This window comes from Lagenorhynchus albirostris, chromosome 10, assembly GCF_949774975.1.
Source record: "Lagenorhynchus albirostris chromosome 10, mLagAlb1.1, whole genome shotgun sequence".
Classification (NCBI taxonomy): domain Eukaryota; kingdom Metazoa; phylum Chordata; class Mammalia; order Artiodactyla; family Delphinidae; genus Lagenorhynchus; species Lagenorhynchus albirostris.
Genome location: NC_083104.1, coordinates 31,330,915 through 31,348,523, shown reverse-complemented (window position 1 = coordinate 31,348,523; position 17,609 = coordinate 31,330,915). Strand labels below are relative to the sequence as shown.

At 50.0% G+C, this 17,609-nt stretch overlaps 1 protein-coding gene across 4 annotated transcripts in view; it reads left to right on the top strand.

Annotated features, from left to right (window-relative positions):
• The window catches only part of FLNB (filamin B), a 138,559-nt gene extending 122,502 nt beyond the window's left edge, over positions 1 to 16,057 (top strand). For all 4 annotated transcript variants that reach the window (XM_060161479.1, XM_060161482.1, XM_060161481.1 and 1 more), the window contains 6 exons: positions 935 to 1,050; positions 4,507 to 4,639; positions 7,443 to 7,619; positions 11,937 to 12,155; positions 13,295 to 13,498; positions 14,434 to 16,057. In XM_060161479.1, coding sequence (XP_060017462.1) covers positions 935 to 1,050; positions 4,507 to 4,639; positions 7,443 to 7,619; positions 11,937 to 12,155; positions 13,295 to 13,498; positions 14,434 to 14,621 — 1,037 coding nt within the window. In that variant the 3' untranslated portion in view covers positions 14,622 to 16,057. The remainder of the gene's footprint in view (positions 1 to 934; positions 1,051 to 4,506; positions 4,640 to 7,442; positions 7,620 to 11,936; positions 12,156 to 13,294; positions 13,499 to 14,433) is intronic.
• Positions 16,058 to 17,609: the final 1,552 nt, after the last annotated feature.

The window sequence follows — 17,609 nt, the reverse complement described above, 5'->3', positions numbered from 1 at the left end:
TACTTCAGATTATAAAAGAAATCAATTTTAATAAAATATTGTTATCAAAATCTTTTTAAAGGAACAACTATGCAACATAGCAACGTATACACGTTTTCATTAATACGTTAAATCATACAATTTGGTGATGGTCTATTAACTACCTTGATTTCTAAGTGGCAGTGAGTGTAAATGGTATGTCAAGATATATATATATAAAGCTGGAAAGTGATTGTTTTTGTTGACAGAATCACAAGTCTTAATGTGCTGTGGTTTCTTGTAACTTTTCTAAAGGAAGGAAATGCTAAATTTCAGTTCGAGGTTAGGAAAACTAAAGATGTGCGTTTTTCCCATTCGAGTTTGTTGGATCTCCTGAGTACTGTACACAGACCCTTTGTGTGGGCCCAGGCTAAGGATCCCTGACCTTCTTCCTTGACTAGATTTTCTTTCCTAGTTATCACTCTGCTTCTACCCCCATTCTCAAAGTTTATGTCTTACGCTTCATAGTTCAGGGTCAGTAATGGGATCCTAGTTACACGAAGCCCTTCTTATTCTTAAGTCTATAATTTTTAATAAAATGCTCTGTCGTAAGCCTCTCCTTTGGAGAGAAATTGGGAATACACACCAGACGTTGATGCGTGATTGGTGTGGGGATTCACATATACGCTGGCAAAACACAGAACAAACACTTCAGTGCTTCAATGCTCTTTGAAATTATTAAACAGAATAGCTAAGATTAAAAAAAAAAAAAAAAAGAATCCCTGCCCTTTCCAACTAAGAAAATTGCGTTGGCCTGGTGTGAGCCAGGTGACGCTCTCTGACCCAGTCAGCCACAGCCGTGGAGCGGGCCAGGGTCTCTCGGAAGGCACTTTGGCCCTCGCCAGAGAAACAAGAGGCCACTCTGGAACCACCTTCCCAGAATCTCTGACATGATGGGTCTTTCCTGTCCCCACAGGTAACTACGAGGTGTCTATCAAGTTCAATGATGAGCACATCCCAGAAAGTCCCTACCTGGTGCCGGTGATCGCGCCCTCTGACGATGCCCGCCGCCTCACTGTTCTGAGCCTTCAGGTGAGACACAAGGAAACATCCGTCTCCTTGGCCACAGCCCAGCCAGTGAGGCCCTGGACTCCCAAGGCCCCTTCAATCTCCGACTGTGCCAGGGACCCCAGCACATTTTGACCACGGATGCTGCCAGGCGTAGGGGACCTTTCCTGCAGCAGAGTCACATTCAGGACATGAGACCGTTGGGGCGAGCAGAAAGCAGCCACGGTCAGCAAAACTCCTCAACATTTGCAGACGAGTTTGTTTTCTAAATATTCACTCCAGAGAAACAAAGAAGGCCTGTTAATAATTGGTCAGGGGTTAAGGAGGGCTTTCAAAACAAAACAAACACGAAACGAACAGTCCAGCGATGTCCAGCTTGCTATTATTGGCTTCCTTTTCCTCAAGAAAGTCAATTGTGATTTATTTTATGATGCTGATTTATTTATAGTAAGCGTGCAAAACACTGTGTTAAGAACTGTATCAGTGTTATTTCCCTAAATCCTTGCCACAGTCTGGTGAGTAGCTTTTCTTGACCCCCACCCCCCGTTTAAAGATAGGACAACTGAGATGCAGAGAGGATCCAGCTATGGGCACCGGCTAGAATGAGGCAGAGTGAGGTCTCGGGGATTCCAGAGCCATGCTCTTAACAGCGGCCACCTCAATCCCAACCCTGGCATTGTGGCAGGTGGTTACATAGCCCAACCTCTTAGAATGGCAGGAAATGCAACTTTTCACCCTGGCTTAAACAGGGCGCTTAATTCGGGGTTGCATTAGAGCCTTCAGCCAAACTAAGAAGTATTGGGGACGCCCTTGGGTCTTAGGACACTGAATCAGATGTAGCAGTTTGGCTGCGGAATAACACCAAGATCCCAGAATGTGATTTCTGGGTAGAGGGGTTTCTAAATAGCCTTCAGCTGCCCCCCAGTTCTTGAACATATTGGATTGATGAAAACTCAACCTCATATCTCAGATTGGTTCCGTGTACTTGGTGTACATTTGAGAGTCTAACTTTCCCCTGAGGGGGACTGGTACTGCTAGTTGTCTCAAACATTAGGGAACCCAAACAGAACCCAGACCAGGGTCACGGTCTACAGATTGAAGCGGCCTCATCTGGAGAGTACCAAGGATACTGACTGGTCACTGTGGTGCAGATGTTTTTCTTGTGTTTCATTTAAAGACTTCTTAACAGAAGTTCCTTCTGTGGCCAACTTAACTAAAACCTACGGAGGGAGATAAAGCTGGCATTGCTGAGGGCAAAGAGCTGCCTTCACGCATCTGGAAGATTTCTTTTGGATCTTGTGAGGCGTTTATCTCCCTCTTGAGGATTTAGTGGCAAGTGAATTCAGGTAACGTAAACGCTTCTGTCCAAAAGGAGCTGATGTGGAGAAATCGGCTCCAAGAAACTTCCATAGAGTCCTCTTATAACAGTTTGGTCATAAAATATTTAAACAAGTATGCCTCAGGCTGGTATGTCCGTCAAGCTTGTGTAACCAGCTGCTACAACAGGAGGGACCTGTGTGTCAACTTTGTCCCCTGTTCTCCCCACGTCACCTGATGGCAAGTGATATGTAAATTACTTACTGGAGATTTATTGGCAAGGCTGCACGACAACATCTGGTGCTGGTTAGGAAAGAGAGGCATGTATTGTTTTGTCTTGCTTTTGAGACTTCTTAGAAAATTGGAGTTGGCTGGCATTCTGTAGGGGAGGGTGTGGCATGGGGGTGGTCTGGCCATCAAAGACTCCTTAATTTTGTGTTCAGTCCTCCTCTAGGGCAGCTCAGTCTAGTAGAATGTTCTGCAGCAGTGGGAATGTCCCACATCTCCGATGAGCAGTATGGTAGCCATGAGCCACATGTGGCTCTTGAGCCCTTGAAATGTGGCTAGTGTAACTGAGGGACTGAGTTTTTTTGTTTGTTTGTTTGTTTTAATTTATGGCTGTGTTGTGTCTTCGTTGCTGCGCTAGTTGCCGCGAGTGGGGGGCTACTCTTCATTGCGGTGCGCGGGCTTCTCGTTGCAGTGACTTCTTGTTGCAGAGCACGGGCTCTAGGCGCCTGGGCTTCAGTTAATTTTGGCACATGGGCTTCAGTAATTGTGGCTCACAGGCTTAGTTGCTCCGCAGCATGTGGGATCTTCCCGGACCAGGGCTCAAACTCATGTCCTCTGCGTTGGCAGGCGGATTCTTAACCACTGGACCACCAGGGAAGTCCAGAACTGAGTTTTTAATTTTAATTGATTTAAATTTAACTATATATAACCACATGTGGCTAGTGACTACTGAACGAGGCAGCACTGCTTATAGCGCCTTGAAGCTAAGATGTGATCCTTGGACCAGCAGTCTCAGCATCCCCTGGGAACTTCTTAGAAACAGGGAGTCCCAGGGTCCGTTTCAGACCCACTGAATCAGAATCTGCATTTCAACAAGACCCTCGGTTGCACATTACGTGTGAGCCCTGCTGCTTTAGAGTTATCATCTGAGTAGCTGTCCAACCATGTTTACATCAAAACTGCTGGCTTGTAAAATTTTGCTATTCAGGATTGGCCAATCTTAAGATATCTTAAGCATCTGAACTTCCAATCCCCTTCTCCCAGCAGAGGATGTAGTTTCCAAGACAAAGCATGGAGAGTGAAACTGATCTACTCAAGAGCAAAAGCTACACTTCTCCCATGGCTTTTTTGGGGGGGGACTAACAACTTCTAAATGCATGTTAATAGGAGCTGACATTTTTAAACTTTCCTATGTATGGACCAGGCCCTGTGCTGAGTGCCTTGAATGCATAACTTCGTTTAATCTTCACAGCAGCTCTCTGAGGTAGATTTGGTTATTATGCCTGTTTTTACAGAGGAGGAAACTGAGACTCAAACAGGTTCAACAGTTTAGTTATGTAGCTAGGAAATGGCAGTAAATCCAGGTTCTGCTGGTTTTTAGCCACTGTGCAGTACTGCATGAAAGAAAAATCATGTGTGGCCCTTTACAAGTTTATTAAAAGTTCTCTGCATCTCCACCCTTGAGATACAAAGCCTTCGTTCATGTTAGTGAGTGCAGGGTTTTATCGGCTGCCAGCCTCCTCCTAAAAAGGCGGTGGGGAGAGGAAGTCTTGTTTTTCTTTCTTCTTTTTTGAGGGAGGGGGCAGATCTGGAAGATTCTGCATTTTCTGGCCTGTACAGCTCTTGTCTGGGATGCTGAAACTGTAATCCTGCTGGCCAGGATGTCTTAAGTCCCCACACCTAGGAACCATCTCTGAATCAAGATGGTTTAGATACAAGACCGTGCAGACGTGTGTCTCTCCTTTCTTATATTTAACGCTAGAAACGTGGAATTACTCAACCTGCTCTTTTGTTGCCAGGTGTTATATAGAAAAACATATTCCAGGCCTGTTTGCATGAGAACTGTCCCCCCGCTGGAATCCTGGGTTGGGTCTGTGTATGCTGTCGAGCAAGAACGCCGAGGGCTGTAACGCATCTCATGTATTAAATTCTCAGGAATCAGGATTAAAAGTTAACCAGCCAGCCTCCTTTGCTATAAGGTTGAATGGGGCAAAAGGCAAGATCGATGCAAAGGTGCACAGCCCCTCTGGAGCCGTGGAGGAATGCCACGTGTCTGAGCTGGAGCCAGGTAAGCACCAGCGCCCGCACCAGGAATGTTTCTGCTAACATGTATCCTGATGGAGGGGTCATCAGCCTCTGCAAGGCCTTCGGATTCCCTTTGCTGTTGCCAGACACTGTTTATAAATTAGGGTATAAACATTTGCCAGGGGCAGGCTTTTTTTTTTTTTTTTTTTAAAACAAATACTTCTTTATTTTCAGTTGTTTTTCAGATTTCTTTCACATGACATTCATTGTGATGTTCTCTCATATTTTAATAAAATATCACAGATCTTTATTGTTTACCTTATGAAATGAATAAGTACACTCTGATCTCTCTCTACTCTGAGAAAAAGGTTGATTGCTGTCAATTAAGAAAAGAGAATCTGGGGAATTCCCTGGCGGTCCAGGGACTCTGCACTTTCACTGCCGAGTGCCCGGGTTCAATCCCTGGTTGGGGAACTAACATCCCGCTAGCCGTGCGGCTAAAAAAAGGAAAGAGAGAATCTGGGTCCCCAGTAGGACTTAATAGCATGAGATTCTCTTGCTCTCTGCCTTGGTGTATGGAATTCTGTGATGTCAATCAACTTGAACGAGACCATTTTTCTAGTGAACATTTATTAAGTATCAGAGACTTGACAGGAAGGTAAGGCTGAGGAAGTCATGATTCCTGCCTTCAGGGAGGAGCACAGAGTCTAGTGAGGACCTAAAGAGTGTGATCCAGAAAGGTGCAGTGCACAGGTGAGGACCCCAGCTGATCACCAACAGCACAGCAGAATTGAGAACCAAATGGTAAAGATGGTCAGAGCATGAGAGGAAAAGGGTTTCTGCTTTGACAAGGTCAGAAGGACTTCTCGGAGGAGGTAACATTGAATATGGGCCCTGATACATGAGGAAGAGCCCTGTGACCACTGCCCTTATTGGGCGTTTACTGTGTACCCTGCTCTGCGTGCAGTGAGGGTAGACACCTGGGACCTGGGTTGGCATTTAGACATCTTCCTCCCACTGGGCGGAAGAAGAAAGGGCAGTGGGGAGCCTCAGAAGGAACAAATGTGTGGGCTCTAAACCCATATCTGGTCAGATAATGGTTTAAGTCTGACCACATTATAGTGAATGTGTTGGTACATCTGAAAGGCAAGGTGGTAAGCCGATGCTCGCAGAGTGGTCCGTTTGAGAAAACAGGATTAATCAGCAGTGTTAGAAATGCAGAGGGAGGACTTGAGGTCAGAGAACTGTAACATTCGGTGACCAGTTGGCCATAGGGAATGAAAGTGAATTCAGAAAGGTTACGTGTAGCTTGGTGATGGGGTAGAAAAATGATGGTGCAGTTAACAAAGCTCAGGACAGCAGCCGTGGTTGAGCAAGGGCTGGTCACTGCCTTACAGAGTTGAATACTTTATTTTCTGAGAGGTTTTTAAGTGTCCCTGAGATATCCAAGTGGGAACATTTAATAGATCTCTACTGCATTGGAATTTAACCACCAAGTGAGATATGGTGTCCTCAGCCCCAGGCAGTATTTGAAGCCCTAGCAGTGTCTGAGACCACCAGCCTGACGCAGTTAGGATGCCGTTGGTGACAAATTACAGAACACCCATCTCAAGCCAATTCACATAATAAAGGGGGTCCATTGCACACACGGTCCATTACAAGGGGGTCTGTTAATTCACGTAAGTGGAAAGTTCAAGATCTAAGATGGGTTTCAGCACCAATTTAATTCAGCCATTCAGCTATATTCTCCAAGGCCCCAAACATCTCTGCTCTTTCTTCTGATTTGTGGACCTCATTCTGAAAGTGGCCTTCCTCTCGGTGGTAAGGTGGCTGCGCATGACACCAATCAAGAGAGACATTCTCTCCTCAAGATTCTTTCTCCAGAAGTCTTAGATGCTCCTTTTGCAGAAGTCTCCAGCAAACCTCCCCTCCTATCTCACTGAACATACATGCCTGTTCCTGAGTCCCTTCCTGTGTGGCTAAATGCCATGTGCTAATTGACTTAGGCTTGGGGAAAGAGGGATTTCTCCCCCTGCTATCCCACATTAATTTGACCCAATCAAGGACCATACGTGGACGTGGGGGTGGGATCACTTTTCCCTGTAGCACATTGGCTTTCAGAGAGGAGGGGTGGGTACCAGCTGGGGACTGATGGGGGACGTGCAGTGTTGAAGGATATGGGTGGCAGCTCCATATGGAGAGAGTCCAGAGGAGAAGACAAGAGGATTTGGGTGGAGCTTTGAGCAACAAAAGTTCTGAAGGGGATGGAGGGTACAAGGAGCCAGGGAGAGGCTGAGAGACTGACTGGAGGAGAACAGACTCTGCATCCCAGCTGGGAGCACTTCAAGGAGGAAGGGGTGGTCAAGTGGTGCATGGTGGAAGGATATTCTAGGTGCCCATTTCAGTTTATAGATCATCTTACCACATGCTGTGAGCCAGACACACAGTGAGAAACCTGGCCATTGCCCCGTGGGGCCGTTGCTAGCTTGGAGCTTAATTAAGGAGCATTAGTCTCAATTGGAACCATTTTTTCCCCTGGCCAAGCAGAGAAACTGCGCCAGAAGTGAGCTTTTCATAAAGGAAGTGTTTTTCTGAGGCCAAAGCCACAGAGGATTAAACACAGAATTTGAGATTTGGATGCATTTCCCAAAGGGCTGTCTAGGTGCAGACAAATAGGCCCATCTGGTTTTGATCACCAACATATTGGGTGCCAGGCTTGCAGCAGGGCCATTTCTTGTTAGTGATGTAAGATCGGCGCTCAGGCTGGGCTCCTGTCCTTTGTCCCCACCCACCTTGGTCGGGTCCACGGGCCCACTTTTACCCTGTGCCTTTGTTCACTCTCCCAGATAAGTATGCTGTGCGCTTCATCCCCCACGAGAATGGTGTCCACACGATCGACGTCAAGTTCAACGGGAGCCACGTGGTTGGAAGTCCCTTCAAAGTACGAGTCGGGGAACCCGGACAAGCGGGGAACCCTGCCCTGGTGTCCGCCTACGGCTCAGGGCTGGAGGGGGGCACCACAGGTAACACACTGCCTCTGCCTCTTGTCTTTAACGGAGTTGTTCCCGGGGAAGAGCAGGTGGAACTCTTCAAGCCCCCAGGAAGCCTGCCATCCTCTCTCCCCAGGGAAACTTCAGTAATGCACCCTTGGGAGGCTCTCGCTTGACCTGCGGTAAATCCAGAGTGAGGGCTTGATGGCTGCGTTCTCACAGCTCATTACCGTTTGTGGTGCTGCAGCTGTCTTCCTTTGCCAGGTTCTTTTAGGACCGGGACACTGATAGGGAATACAACACAGCATCTTTTGTTTTGAGGGTTCCTTTGCCTGCAGAGTTCATGATGCATGTAACAGGCCTCTGGGGAGGTCCCCTACCCACCAGCTCCTTTCGTGGACCCTGGCCTCCTAGAAACACATTCAGTCGGCAGTAAGACCTGTCACAGCCTGGCTCCTTTTTATTCTAATCCTAACGGGGGAGGAGAAAAGACGAAAACAGTCAAATTCTTTTTTAGTCTTTGCCACAGATGGAACACGTTTGATTGTGAAAAATACTGGCAGTGAGGAAGTATGTAAAGTTCCATCTTGCTTCTCCTCCCTCCCTCCCTCTGGGTCCAGGAGGAAACACGGCTTAACAGATCAGGGGAGGACCTTCCAATTGTCTCTTTGTTGGTCTTCATTCTTGGTCACTTGGTTGCTTAGCTAGTCGGTTTGTTAAAAAGGTAGACGTGGAGTTTTATTTTATAGAAATAGTCTTAGTGCTATTTGTATTTCAGTACAACTTGCTTTTGTCACTTGACGTCTTAAGGAACTTTCCATGTCAAAACCTACAGATTTACCTGCCTCGTAATGGCTGTAGTTAGTGTCCATACCGTGAATGTAGAGGTGGGCATCAGGGGTGTCTAGTGTGTCACTGTTACGGAAGGTGCCAGGGTGGGGAGCTTGTCCACTTACGTTTCTTTGCAGGCGTGGACTCACTGGGACGCAGTTTGCGTCTGAGTGTTACTTTGGGGCCTCTTAGGAAGGATTCTTGAGTTCCTTGTGTGTGCACATTTTGCTGTTAGTCTCCCCCCTACCCCACATGGTGAGTGGGACAGAGCAGACCCATAGGCAAGGGGATGAGTGGCCGTGGTTTCCCGGCATCCAGCCCTGTGGAGTGAGTGTCGTAAGGGGACGAGGGGCCCTGCCCGGGTGCAGGAGTGACTGACCGGCTGGTGTGCCACCCTGCGACTCTGGCCCCAGCAGTGGCCTCAGCAGAACCTCCCACAGGGTCTGCATGAGCACTTCTCATCTCCCCAGGCCCATCCTGTCTGGCTCCACACTGAACTCTGGGCCAGCAGCTTGCCCTTTGTAAAAGGCACTGTATTGTTTCACCCTAGGCAATGTCCATTATACAGATGAGCAAGGTGAGAACTCAGAAAGGTCGAGTCACTCCCCGAGCTTGCTTAGCTTGGAGCGGGCAGAGCCAGAACCAGTCCAGGTTCACAGCCTCAAGGCCTGCTCGCTTAACCCCTGAGCTTTGCTGCCTCCCTAAATGGCTGGCTCGCCCCGAGGCAGTGGCTACATCCCTGGCCTGCTTTGTGGGGTGTCCTACACAAGGACAGCTATCTTCCCAGCTGCCCTGGAAGGTCCCCAGGCAGTAGTGCAGGCATTTGGCTCCTGACAAGCCATCCACCCTTGAAGCCCAGGTGGGGTCCTCCTGGCACTTGGAGCCCCAGCAGGCCCTGGTCCAGGCCCCGCAGCAGCCAATGAGGTCTCCTGTGCTGCCAGCAGCCACCCTTCCCCCTGCTGGGTCACACCTGCTGTGCCCAGGGCCTCTCGTGCTTCCTGTTGGCTGTTCGCAAGCCTTCTCAGGAGCTCAGGTTTCAGGCTGTGCTTTGCCAGCACTGGATGCTGCTGAGGGAAGGAGCTGGTCTTGCAGGGAGACTTCCAGCCAGGAGGGAGAGGTACAGAACAAGCCTGTTTCAGATCCTGTGTAAATATTGCTCTTGTCAAGGGGAAGGCGTCTTGTTTCTCTAGCCCTCCCGCTCCCAGGCCTTTTCCCAAATATCCATCCCAGGATTACACAGCTGCAGTGTGTGTGGAATGAAAAGAAAGGTGTCTCTGCCCGGCTGCTGGAGGGCCTGCATCCTGACCTTCGGAACAAAGCAAGCTTCCCTGTGTTTTTATGGGTGTGCTGGCGGTATCTCTTGGCTCACGCTTTAAATGGTCAATTCTGCAGGTTTTAGAGCAGGGGAATGTGGAGAATTTGGGGTGGGACTGTCTGCTGCAGAGGGACTGAGAAGGTCAGGAGTTAGACCAGGGAGTTCCAGACTCTCTGGCTGGAAGAGCCATTTTCCTGATGAAATGCCCCAGGAACCCCAGTGTGCACGAGATGTAAGGGGAGAGCCTCCTTCCCTCCCGTTACCCCTCACCCACCTTGAAGATGGAGTAGGGCTGCATTAAACATGCATTAAACTCACAGGAACTCATCTGTATATACACGGGGGTACAGGGGAACACCGCCATGCCCAGAGATGTCTGGGGTACTGATTCTGGCTGGAGGTGGTGATGAGAGGGACTCCTGCATGTGGATTTTCGTTCTCCCATCTGCTCTCAGGCGAGTGCATTAGCTCCAGGTTAGACAGACCTTATGTTTAAACCCCAGTTCAGCCATTCCCCAGCTGTGTGTCTTAGGGTGAGTTATTTGACCTCACTGAGCCTCCACTTTGTTCCTGTAAAATGGGAATAATAAAGGAGCCCACCTGATAGGTTGCTCTTGCCCTGTAATTCCTTATTTCTCTTTTCCCACCTCATCTTCCTTTCCGGACCCTCACAATCAGGATGAACTGATGTTTCTTAGGAATGGAGCAATCCTGTCCTTTCTACTGCAGCCAGGTCTTTTCATCTTCACTTTAGAAGTATCTTTCCTTGCTGTCACTTGCAGCTGCTTCGTGGAAACGCTGTCCCTTGTTCGAATACCCCCTCCCTTTCCCCCAACGCCCTTGCTTCAGCAGGGCAGCGGCTGAGTGAAGGGCTCCTGGGCTGCACAGTATAGAGACAAGGTTGAGACAGTTGTGGAGGCAGGGTGAGGGGGTGGTGCTGGGACAGGAGCCTCGGGAGCTTTTCCAGAAACATCTGGGTTGTATTCCGGGTTGCATGATAGCAGCTCCTTTGTCTTATTGATAACCAGAACAGTAATTCTTTCTCCGGCGGCCTCCGAGCTATAATTAAACCAAAATAGTTCCCAGCTGGGGCGCGTCCAGGGCTCTAGAAGAAGCCCAGCCCCGCAGAATGCTATGCCGGGGATGCCCCGTAGAGGGCACTGTAGCAGGTGTGCAGCTGGTGACTGACCGCCTCTTCCCCTTCTGAACTAGAAAGGGGCCTGGGGGAGTGGGGCCTTTTCCAGGGCCTTGGGCTCAGGCAGGAACGCCACAGTGGTCATTGGTTGGCACTGTCTTTGGGCCCAGCTTTCCTTCTGTCATGAGGGAGGATGTCTGTGCAGGAGGCCCTCATGGACCAGGCAGGCAAGAAGTAGGATGTCCTGGAGCTGCAGTTAGGGCATCTGAGGCAGCCCCGCTGCCCATCCAGAGGCCGGGAGACGGGCCTGGGGTCTGAACCCCCTCAGACTTGCTTCAGTACCAGCTCTGCCCCTTTCTCCTGTAGCTCTGATTGGCATGTGGTTGAACCTCCTTGAGCCTCATTGTCGTTTGTTAAAGACGAATCACTGGGCATGTAAAATGACGGGCACAGGATCTGGAGCCGGAGTGGTGCCAGTGGTATTAGCAGGAGCTGCTGTTCTGGTCCTGTTCTTGTTTCTGGTGTTCAAGGCAAAGTGGCAGGGCTGGCAGATCCTAGCGGCTACCCCGGTCTTCAGCGTGGTGTCTGGGGCTAGGAGCCTGAGGAGGAAGGAGGCAGCGCTGGGCTGCCTGGGCTTCTCCAAGTCCAACCAGAGGAGAAAGGAAAGGTCAGAGGGGCCCACGCTTCCCCCACCCTTGGAGGCAGAGCTGGCCCTTGGGGGCGGAAGCAACATTTCAGGCTCTCATTGATGACTCAGGCTTCTCGCCCTCAGCCACGGCTCGTGCCCAGAGGAGAAAACAAGGCGGTGCGTGCTTGTGGACAGAATGTTGGCCACACTCCTGCCTGGGCCTTGGAAAGGGGTTACCATCCCCCAGGGCCTGAGGTTCTCTGCGCCAGCAGCTCAGAGCTAGCACTGGTGGGTTCCCATGCCACCAAGGTGACCCCTCTGAGAGGGAACCTCCGTGTGCCCCGCCACTGCTTCAGGGCCCCCAGAACGCTCCCCAAAGCACACCCTCCCCATCCCTCCAAACCTTCCACGTGATCTTTATTCCTGCTTCCTTTCTCCCAGGTATCCAGTCTGAATTTTTCATCAACACCACCCGAGCAGGGCCAGGGACATTGTCCGTCACCATTGAAGGCCCGTCCAAGGTTAAAATGGATTGCCAGGAAACCCCCGAAGGGTACAAAGTCATGTACACCCCCATGGCTCCTGGAAGCTACCTAATTGGCGTCAAATATGGCGGGCCCAACCACATCGTGGGCAGCCCGTTCAAGGCCAAGGTGACAGGTAACAACCACAGACACCCTTAAAGTTATTCTTCCCCCTGTGGAGGTGATCTTGTCAGACTATCAGCAGAGCCATTCGATAGTAGAAACTGGGTGATTTTAGAGATGTTGAATCTGCTTTGAATCTTGAATGTAAAGAAATGGTAGGACATGTCAGAGTGACTGCATGTTCGAAAACTTGCAGGCAGGGTAGGGGTGTAGAAGTTGAGAAAGCACATTAGGTGGTTTTCTGTCTCAAACAGAAAAGAAGGAATGTTTACATATTTGAGATCTTACGTATTTGTTTAGGTCAGGGCCTGAAAATTCCCCTCATTTCTAACCTTCACTTCTAAAATAATCAAAAGTTTTTATTAAATTTATAAAAATGTGCCTCCTTCAGAGCACTGGAAAAAATACCAAACAGTAAAAACCACTTCACCGCCCACCACCCAAGGTAACCACAATAAATATCGTGGTGAATTCCTTCCACGTGTCTCTTTCTGCTTGGTTCACTGTCATATAAGTAGCATAGGTTCATTGCAGAAAATTTAATTAAAATTAAGTAAATTAAAAATTCAGATAGAAAAATCATCTTCTAATATGCCGAGAGGGGAACTCCTTGGCAGTCCAGTGGTTAGGACTCAGCGCTTTCACAGCCGAGGGCGCAATGTCAGTCCCTGGTCAAGGACCTAGGATCCCACAAGCTCCGCCGCACCACCCCAAAAAAAAAAAAATATGCTGAATCATTTTTGGTATTTTGTCGGTGTCGTCCCACATGTTTACACTGCTTATACGTAGAGTATTTTATATAAGTGGAAAGATATCCCTTCCATAGGGCGGCACGTGGTTATATTCCGGGGGCACATGCTTATGACCTAGAAGGACTTCCAGGTCAAGTCAGCCGAGGCCAGACTCTCCCATATACCCAGAAAGCCAGATCTTAGTTGTGTGGGGCAGGACTCCAGAACCCCATAGAAGACATTATGGGGGGTGAGATGGAAAAGTTGTGGCATTTAGATCCAGGTGTTGGGGGGTGTGAGGTAGGGGTGTGGTGGCTTTTGGATCCAGGTGCTGGGGAGCCGGGGCTCTTCTGGGGCTTCTGCATGGGGTACTTGCCTTGTCTGCTCAGTCATGCCTGCTTCTCTCCCTTCCATGTCCTAGGCCAGCGTCTGGTCAGCCCCGGCTCGGCCAACGAGACCTCATCCATCCTGGTGGAGTCAGTGACCAGGTCCTCCACGGAGACCTGCTATAGCGCCATCCCCAAGGCGTCCTCAGATGCCAGCAAGGTGACCTCCAAGGGGGCGGGGCTCTCGAAGGCATTTGTGGGCCAGAAGAGCTCCTTCCTGGTGGACTGCAGCAAAGCCGGTAGGCAGCCTGGCCCTGCCCGGGGAATGGAGGGCATGGGGCGACACCCTCTGTTCTGTGTACTTTGGTCTTTCCTGCTCTGGTCTGCAGTGCCCACCCACCCATGTAACCCAGACATTTGCAAGTAACCGTGTTCATTGCCCTGTTCTGCACTTAATATTTTTAAATGATTTGCCTCTTGATTTTTTCCAAATGACCTCAAGGTACATAGGAAAGGTCGCGTTATCCTCATTGCATTGTATCAGTAACCTGGCCTCTCCTCTGTCACTAATTGCTGTAATTGCAATTTGAACTTGGGTATTTATTTGGGTGTCAATGTTAGTTGCCTGGGTTCTGGCGTCTAGCACATCTGGGCTGGAAACCTGGCTTCACCACTTACTTATTTCTCCCTTCCTCTCTCCCTCCCTCCCTTTCTTCCTTCCTTCCTTAATTCCAAAGCTTATTAGCTGAGTGACCATGGGAAAGTTACTAAATCTCTTTCTAAAAGTCAGTTTCCTCTGCTCTAAAATGGGAATAGTCATAGGACCTTCCTGAAGGTTCTCATGAGAATAAATGAGATCAGAGTAGCCAACACTTACATAGCCTTTACTGTGTGCTAAGGGCTTCACATGCAATAACTCCTCTAAACCTCACAAGAAGCCCATGAGGTAGGTGCTAGTGTCATCCCCTGTTTACAGATGGGGAAGCTAAGACAGAGAGAGGTGAAGTACCATATCCAAGGTCACCCACCCAGGAAGTGGCAGGGCAGAGATTTGAAGCCATGGGAGTCCTGCTCGTAATTGCTGCACTCTCCCACCTCTCAAAGGTCCCCAGCATCATCAGAGAAGCTTAACAGGCAGTAACTGGTATCTTTCCTTTGGCTCCCATATCCCCCCCTCTTCCTCTGCCTTCTGGGATGCATCTTCATGGAGTAACCACCTTCCTCTGCCTCCCAGGTTCCAACATGCTGCTGATCGGGGTCCACGGGCCCACCACCCCCTGTGAAGAAGTCTCCATGAAGCATGTGGGCAACCAACAATACAGTGTGACATACATCGTCAAGGAGAAGGGGGATTACGTTCTGGCCGTGAAGTGGGGAGAGGAGCACATCCCTGGCAGCCCCTTCCATGTCACGGTGCCTTAAAAGAGTTCTCATCAAGTCCTGGGAGGCGTTCTGGTGGTTGCTTTTGTTGCTTGTTTGTAACTCGTTTTATACAAAGTCCTCCAGCCCGTTTGTGGGTCTGAAACCCCATCCCAAAAACATTGCCATGTTTTTTTAAGTACCTTCAGAAAGAAGTCCTAAACTTGACTCTTCAGGGTCATGTTGGGGACTCAGGAAATGCAAATTTGTTCAATAGGCCCGGCAAACTGGACCTCTTTCGGCACAGATCACCCCCTGCAGACAGAACAAGAACAGACAAGGCTGATATTTTCAAGACATGAAGTTGGCTAGTCAGTTTGCAAAACAAGACTGGACGGAAGGGCGGGGAAAATGGGGACGCCTAGTTTATGTTGTCGTTTAGAAAAGAAGATGACCCTATCACGTAAGAAAAGGCCATTGGGTGACACCAGTTTTAACACTACTGCCACCCCGCCCCCATCTCTCAACGGGCAGAGTGTCCGAGGTGACAGACTGGCCGAAATGGCTTCTTGGTGCCTCTCCCCTCATCCTGCTACTTATTTCCCTGCAGAGTCATTGCATGTGACCATCTTGACAGCCATGTCTTTGCTTTTGTTTTCAAAGTCCGTTTCAGTCGCTGGGTCTGAGGAAACTCTGCAGTGGCAAGCAGCCCCCCCACTTGCCAAAGATCCCCCTTTTTTTTAACCAACACTAGCCCTGTTCTTAACATACGCTCCAGCCATTTGTCCGTTTGATGAGTCTCACCAGCATGTCCAGAGACACCGCAGGTGGGTCCAGGTGTTAGCAGAGGCCTGTCACGTGACCTAACACTCCACACTCACCCCCAGGCAGCCCCAGCGTGAACTTTTTCTGGAAGATAATTATAGAAGGAAACTCCTGCCAACCTTTGGCCTGAAAGTCAGGGAATAACAGGGGAGGGAAGGACAGCAGCTCATTGGTGGTCCTTGACCATTTGCAGAAATAATGACAGCGTATTTGGCCCTGACCACATGTCACCCGAGGCTCTTTGGAAAGCAATAGTGAGCAGGTGCAAAATTCTGAAAATGGGGGGTATCAGGCATTTTGCATGCCTTCTTGCAGACCTGCTTTGGAATACAGTGAAAGCACTCGGGGACTGCCTGACCGCAGGGCCCAGATGTGTCGTGTGGTCTGGGCCGGCAGCCCTTTCAGATTTGCTGTTTCTTCCTGAGGAGGTGGCCACTGTCATCTCGAGTGTGTCCATGGATGGGACAGGGTGAGGTGGGTGACCCTCCCCGAGGTGTAGCAGCTGAGGGTGAGTGTTGGCAAAGCCCACCTGTTAGGAACTGGAGTGGCCCGAAGCCTGATGTGAAAGGACCACAGGCTTCGTAAACCGGGATGTGGAAGCAAAACTGGAACCAAATGCCAACTGTAAATTGTATCTTATAACTTATTAAATACAGCGTTTGCTCCATAAGCTCCCCAGGTGTTCTTGGATGGTGTCCTTTGGTAAATGGTTTGCGTCTCTGACCGGCTTTCCCAAACGCTGGCCGAAAGAACGCAGGCTAAGCAACTTGTCGTAACAGGGAGCCTCGCCTCTTTTTTGCGGGGGGACGTTCTGTTTCTCCGCAGGCCTCAGTGTGAATTTATCAGGGTGAGGGGTCCTGGCACCAACACAGCCTCCCGGAGAGAGGTTTGCTAGGGCTTGCCCTGGTTAAGAGTCCCAGATGTGAAACCCACTGAGGGGAAGGCTATGGTTTAAAAAAAAAAAAAAAAAGGTGAGAGAGAGTCTTTTTCCTGATGACCTGGGAAACCCTTGAAATAGGGAAGCAGTATCACCTGTCATCCCATCGCCCTTGGACAGCAGGGTTTGGAATTGGTGGTGCCGCCTTCCCTCCATCCTCTCTGCCTCTGTTCCTCCTTTCTGTTCGGGAAGCTTCTCCTTGCTGCGTGTTTAGGGCACACTCAGCCCTTGCCTCCTCTTGCCCTACAGCAGTGCTGTGACATGATTTTATGGTGACGACACTAACTCAGGTGCTGCATTGACATGTTTGCAGTCCCAAAGCTGACTTGGGGCAGACCCTGGGCCCCCTGCCTTTTTGTCCCCAGAGCGGAAGCTCTGCCTCGCTGCTTATCCCACCGTGGGAACAGGAGCCGCCCCCCCAGGCAAGCCTCTGGCAGTTGCCATGATGATGGGAAGTCTGTTCTGGACCCCCAGCCTTGTATTGGGGGTGAGCAGTGGACGGAAGGGCAGGGAAGGAAGACTCTAGATCTTTCTGTGTTTCTTCCTGGCACCTGGCTGTTGATCAAGGATGGCAATTTGTGTCCCTCTGAGAGGTGGGAGGAGGGTTGGAGACAAGGAGGTTCCTCCTGCCCGTCCTTCTGAAGGGAGCACCCTTATCTGTGGGCCTGCACCGTGAATGTCTGGTCCTGGACCCCAGGAGGCCCGTGGGCTTTGGGGAATGCAGGCTCTGCCCAGTGGGTCTGGAGAGGCAGCAGTCGGCTGAGTTTGCCCGAAGAAGAAAACAGGGGCCCAGCTTGAAGCCAGGTGGTTTCTGGGGAGACCGCATTTGTAAGTTAACAGCTGGACTTTGGCATCAGGTAGTCTAGGGCTTAAGTCCTGGCTCGGGTGCTCACTGGCTGTGTGGCCTTGAGGAGTTTGCTTCACCTCTCAGAATGTGCCCCCCTTGGGGTGGTTGTGAGGGTCAGATGGAATCCCACTGGGAGCTGTGAGAGTGTTGGCCACTGCTTTCTATGATCAAACCCTGCCAGGGGATGTGCCTCCTCCACGGGCCGCTTGTTAGCACCTGGGGCTGCGCCTGGTGGTCCCCCGACAGTTACATCCAAGACGTCTCAGAGTGAAATTTGTGCGTCTCTCTACTGGTCAGTGGCTAGAACCACAGGGCGACTGTTATCTGCACCTGGACTTCCTGCTATGGGAACCGGCTGTTGTTTGTGCAGACACATTGAAAACTGAAACTTGACCCTGGACCAGCGGTGCCAGGCCCTTTCTGACTTTCACTGGCTGACTTT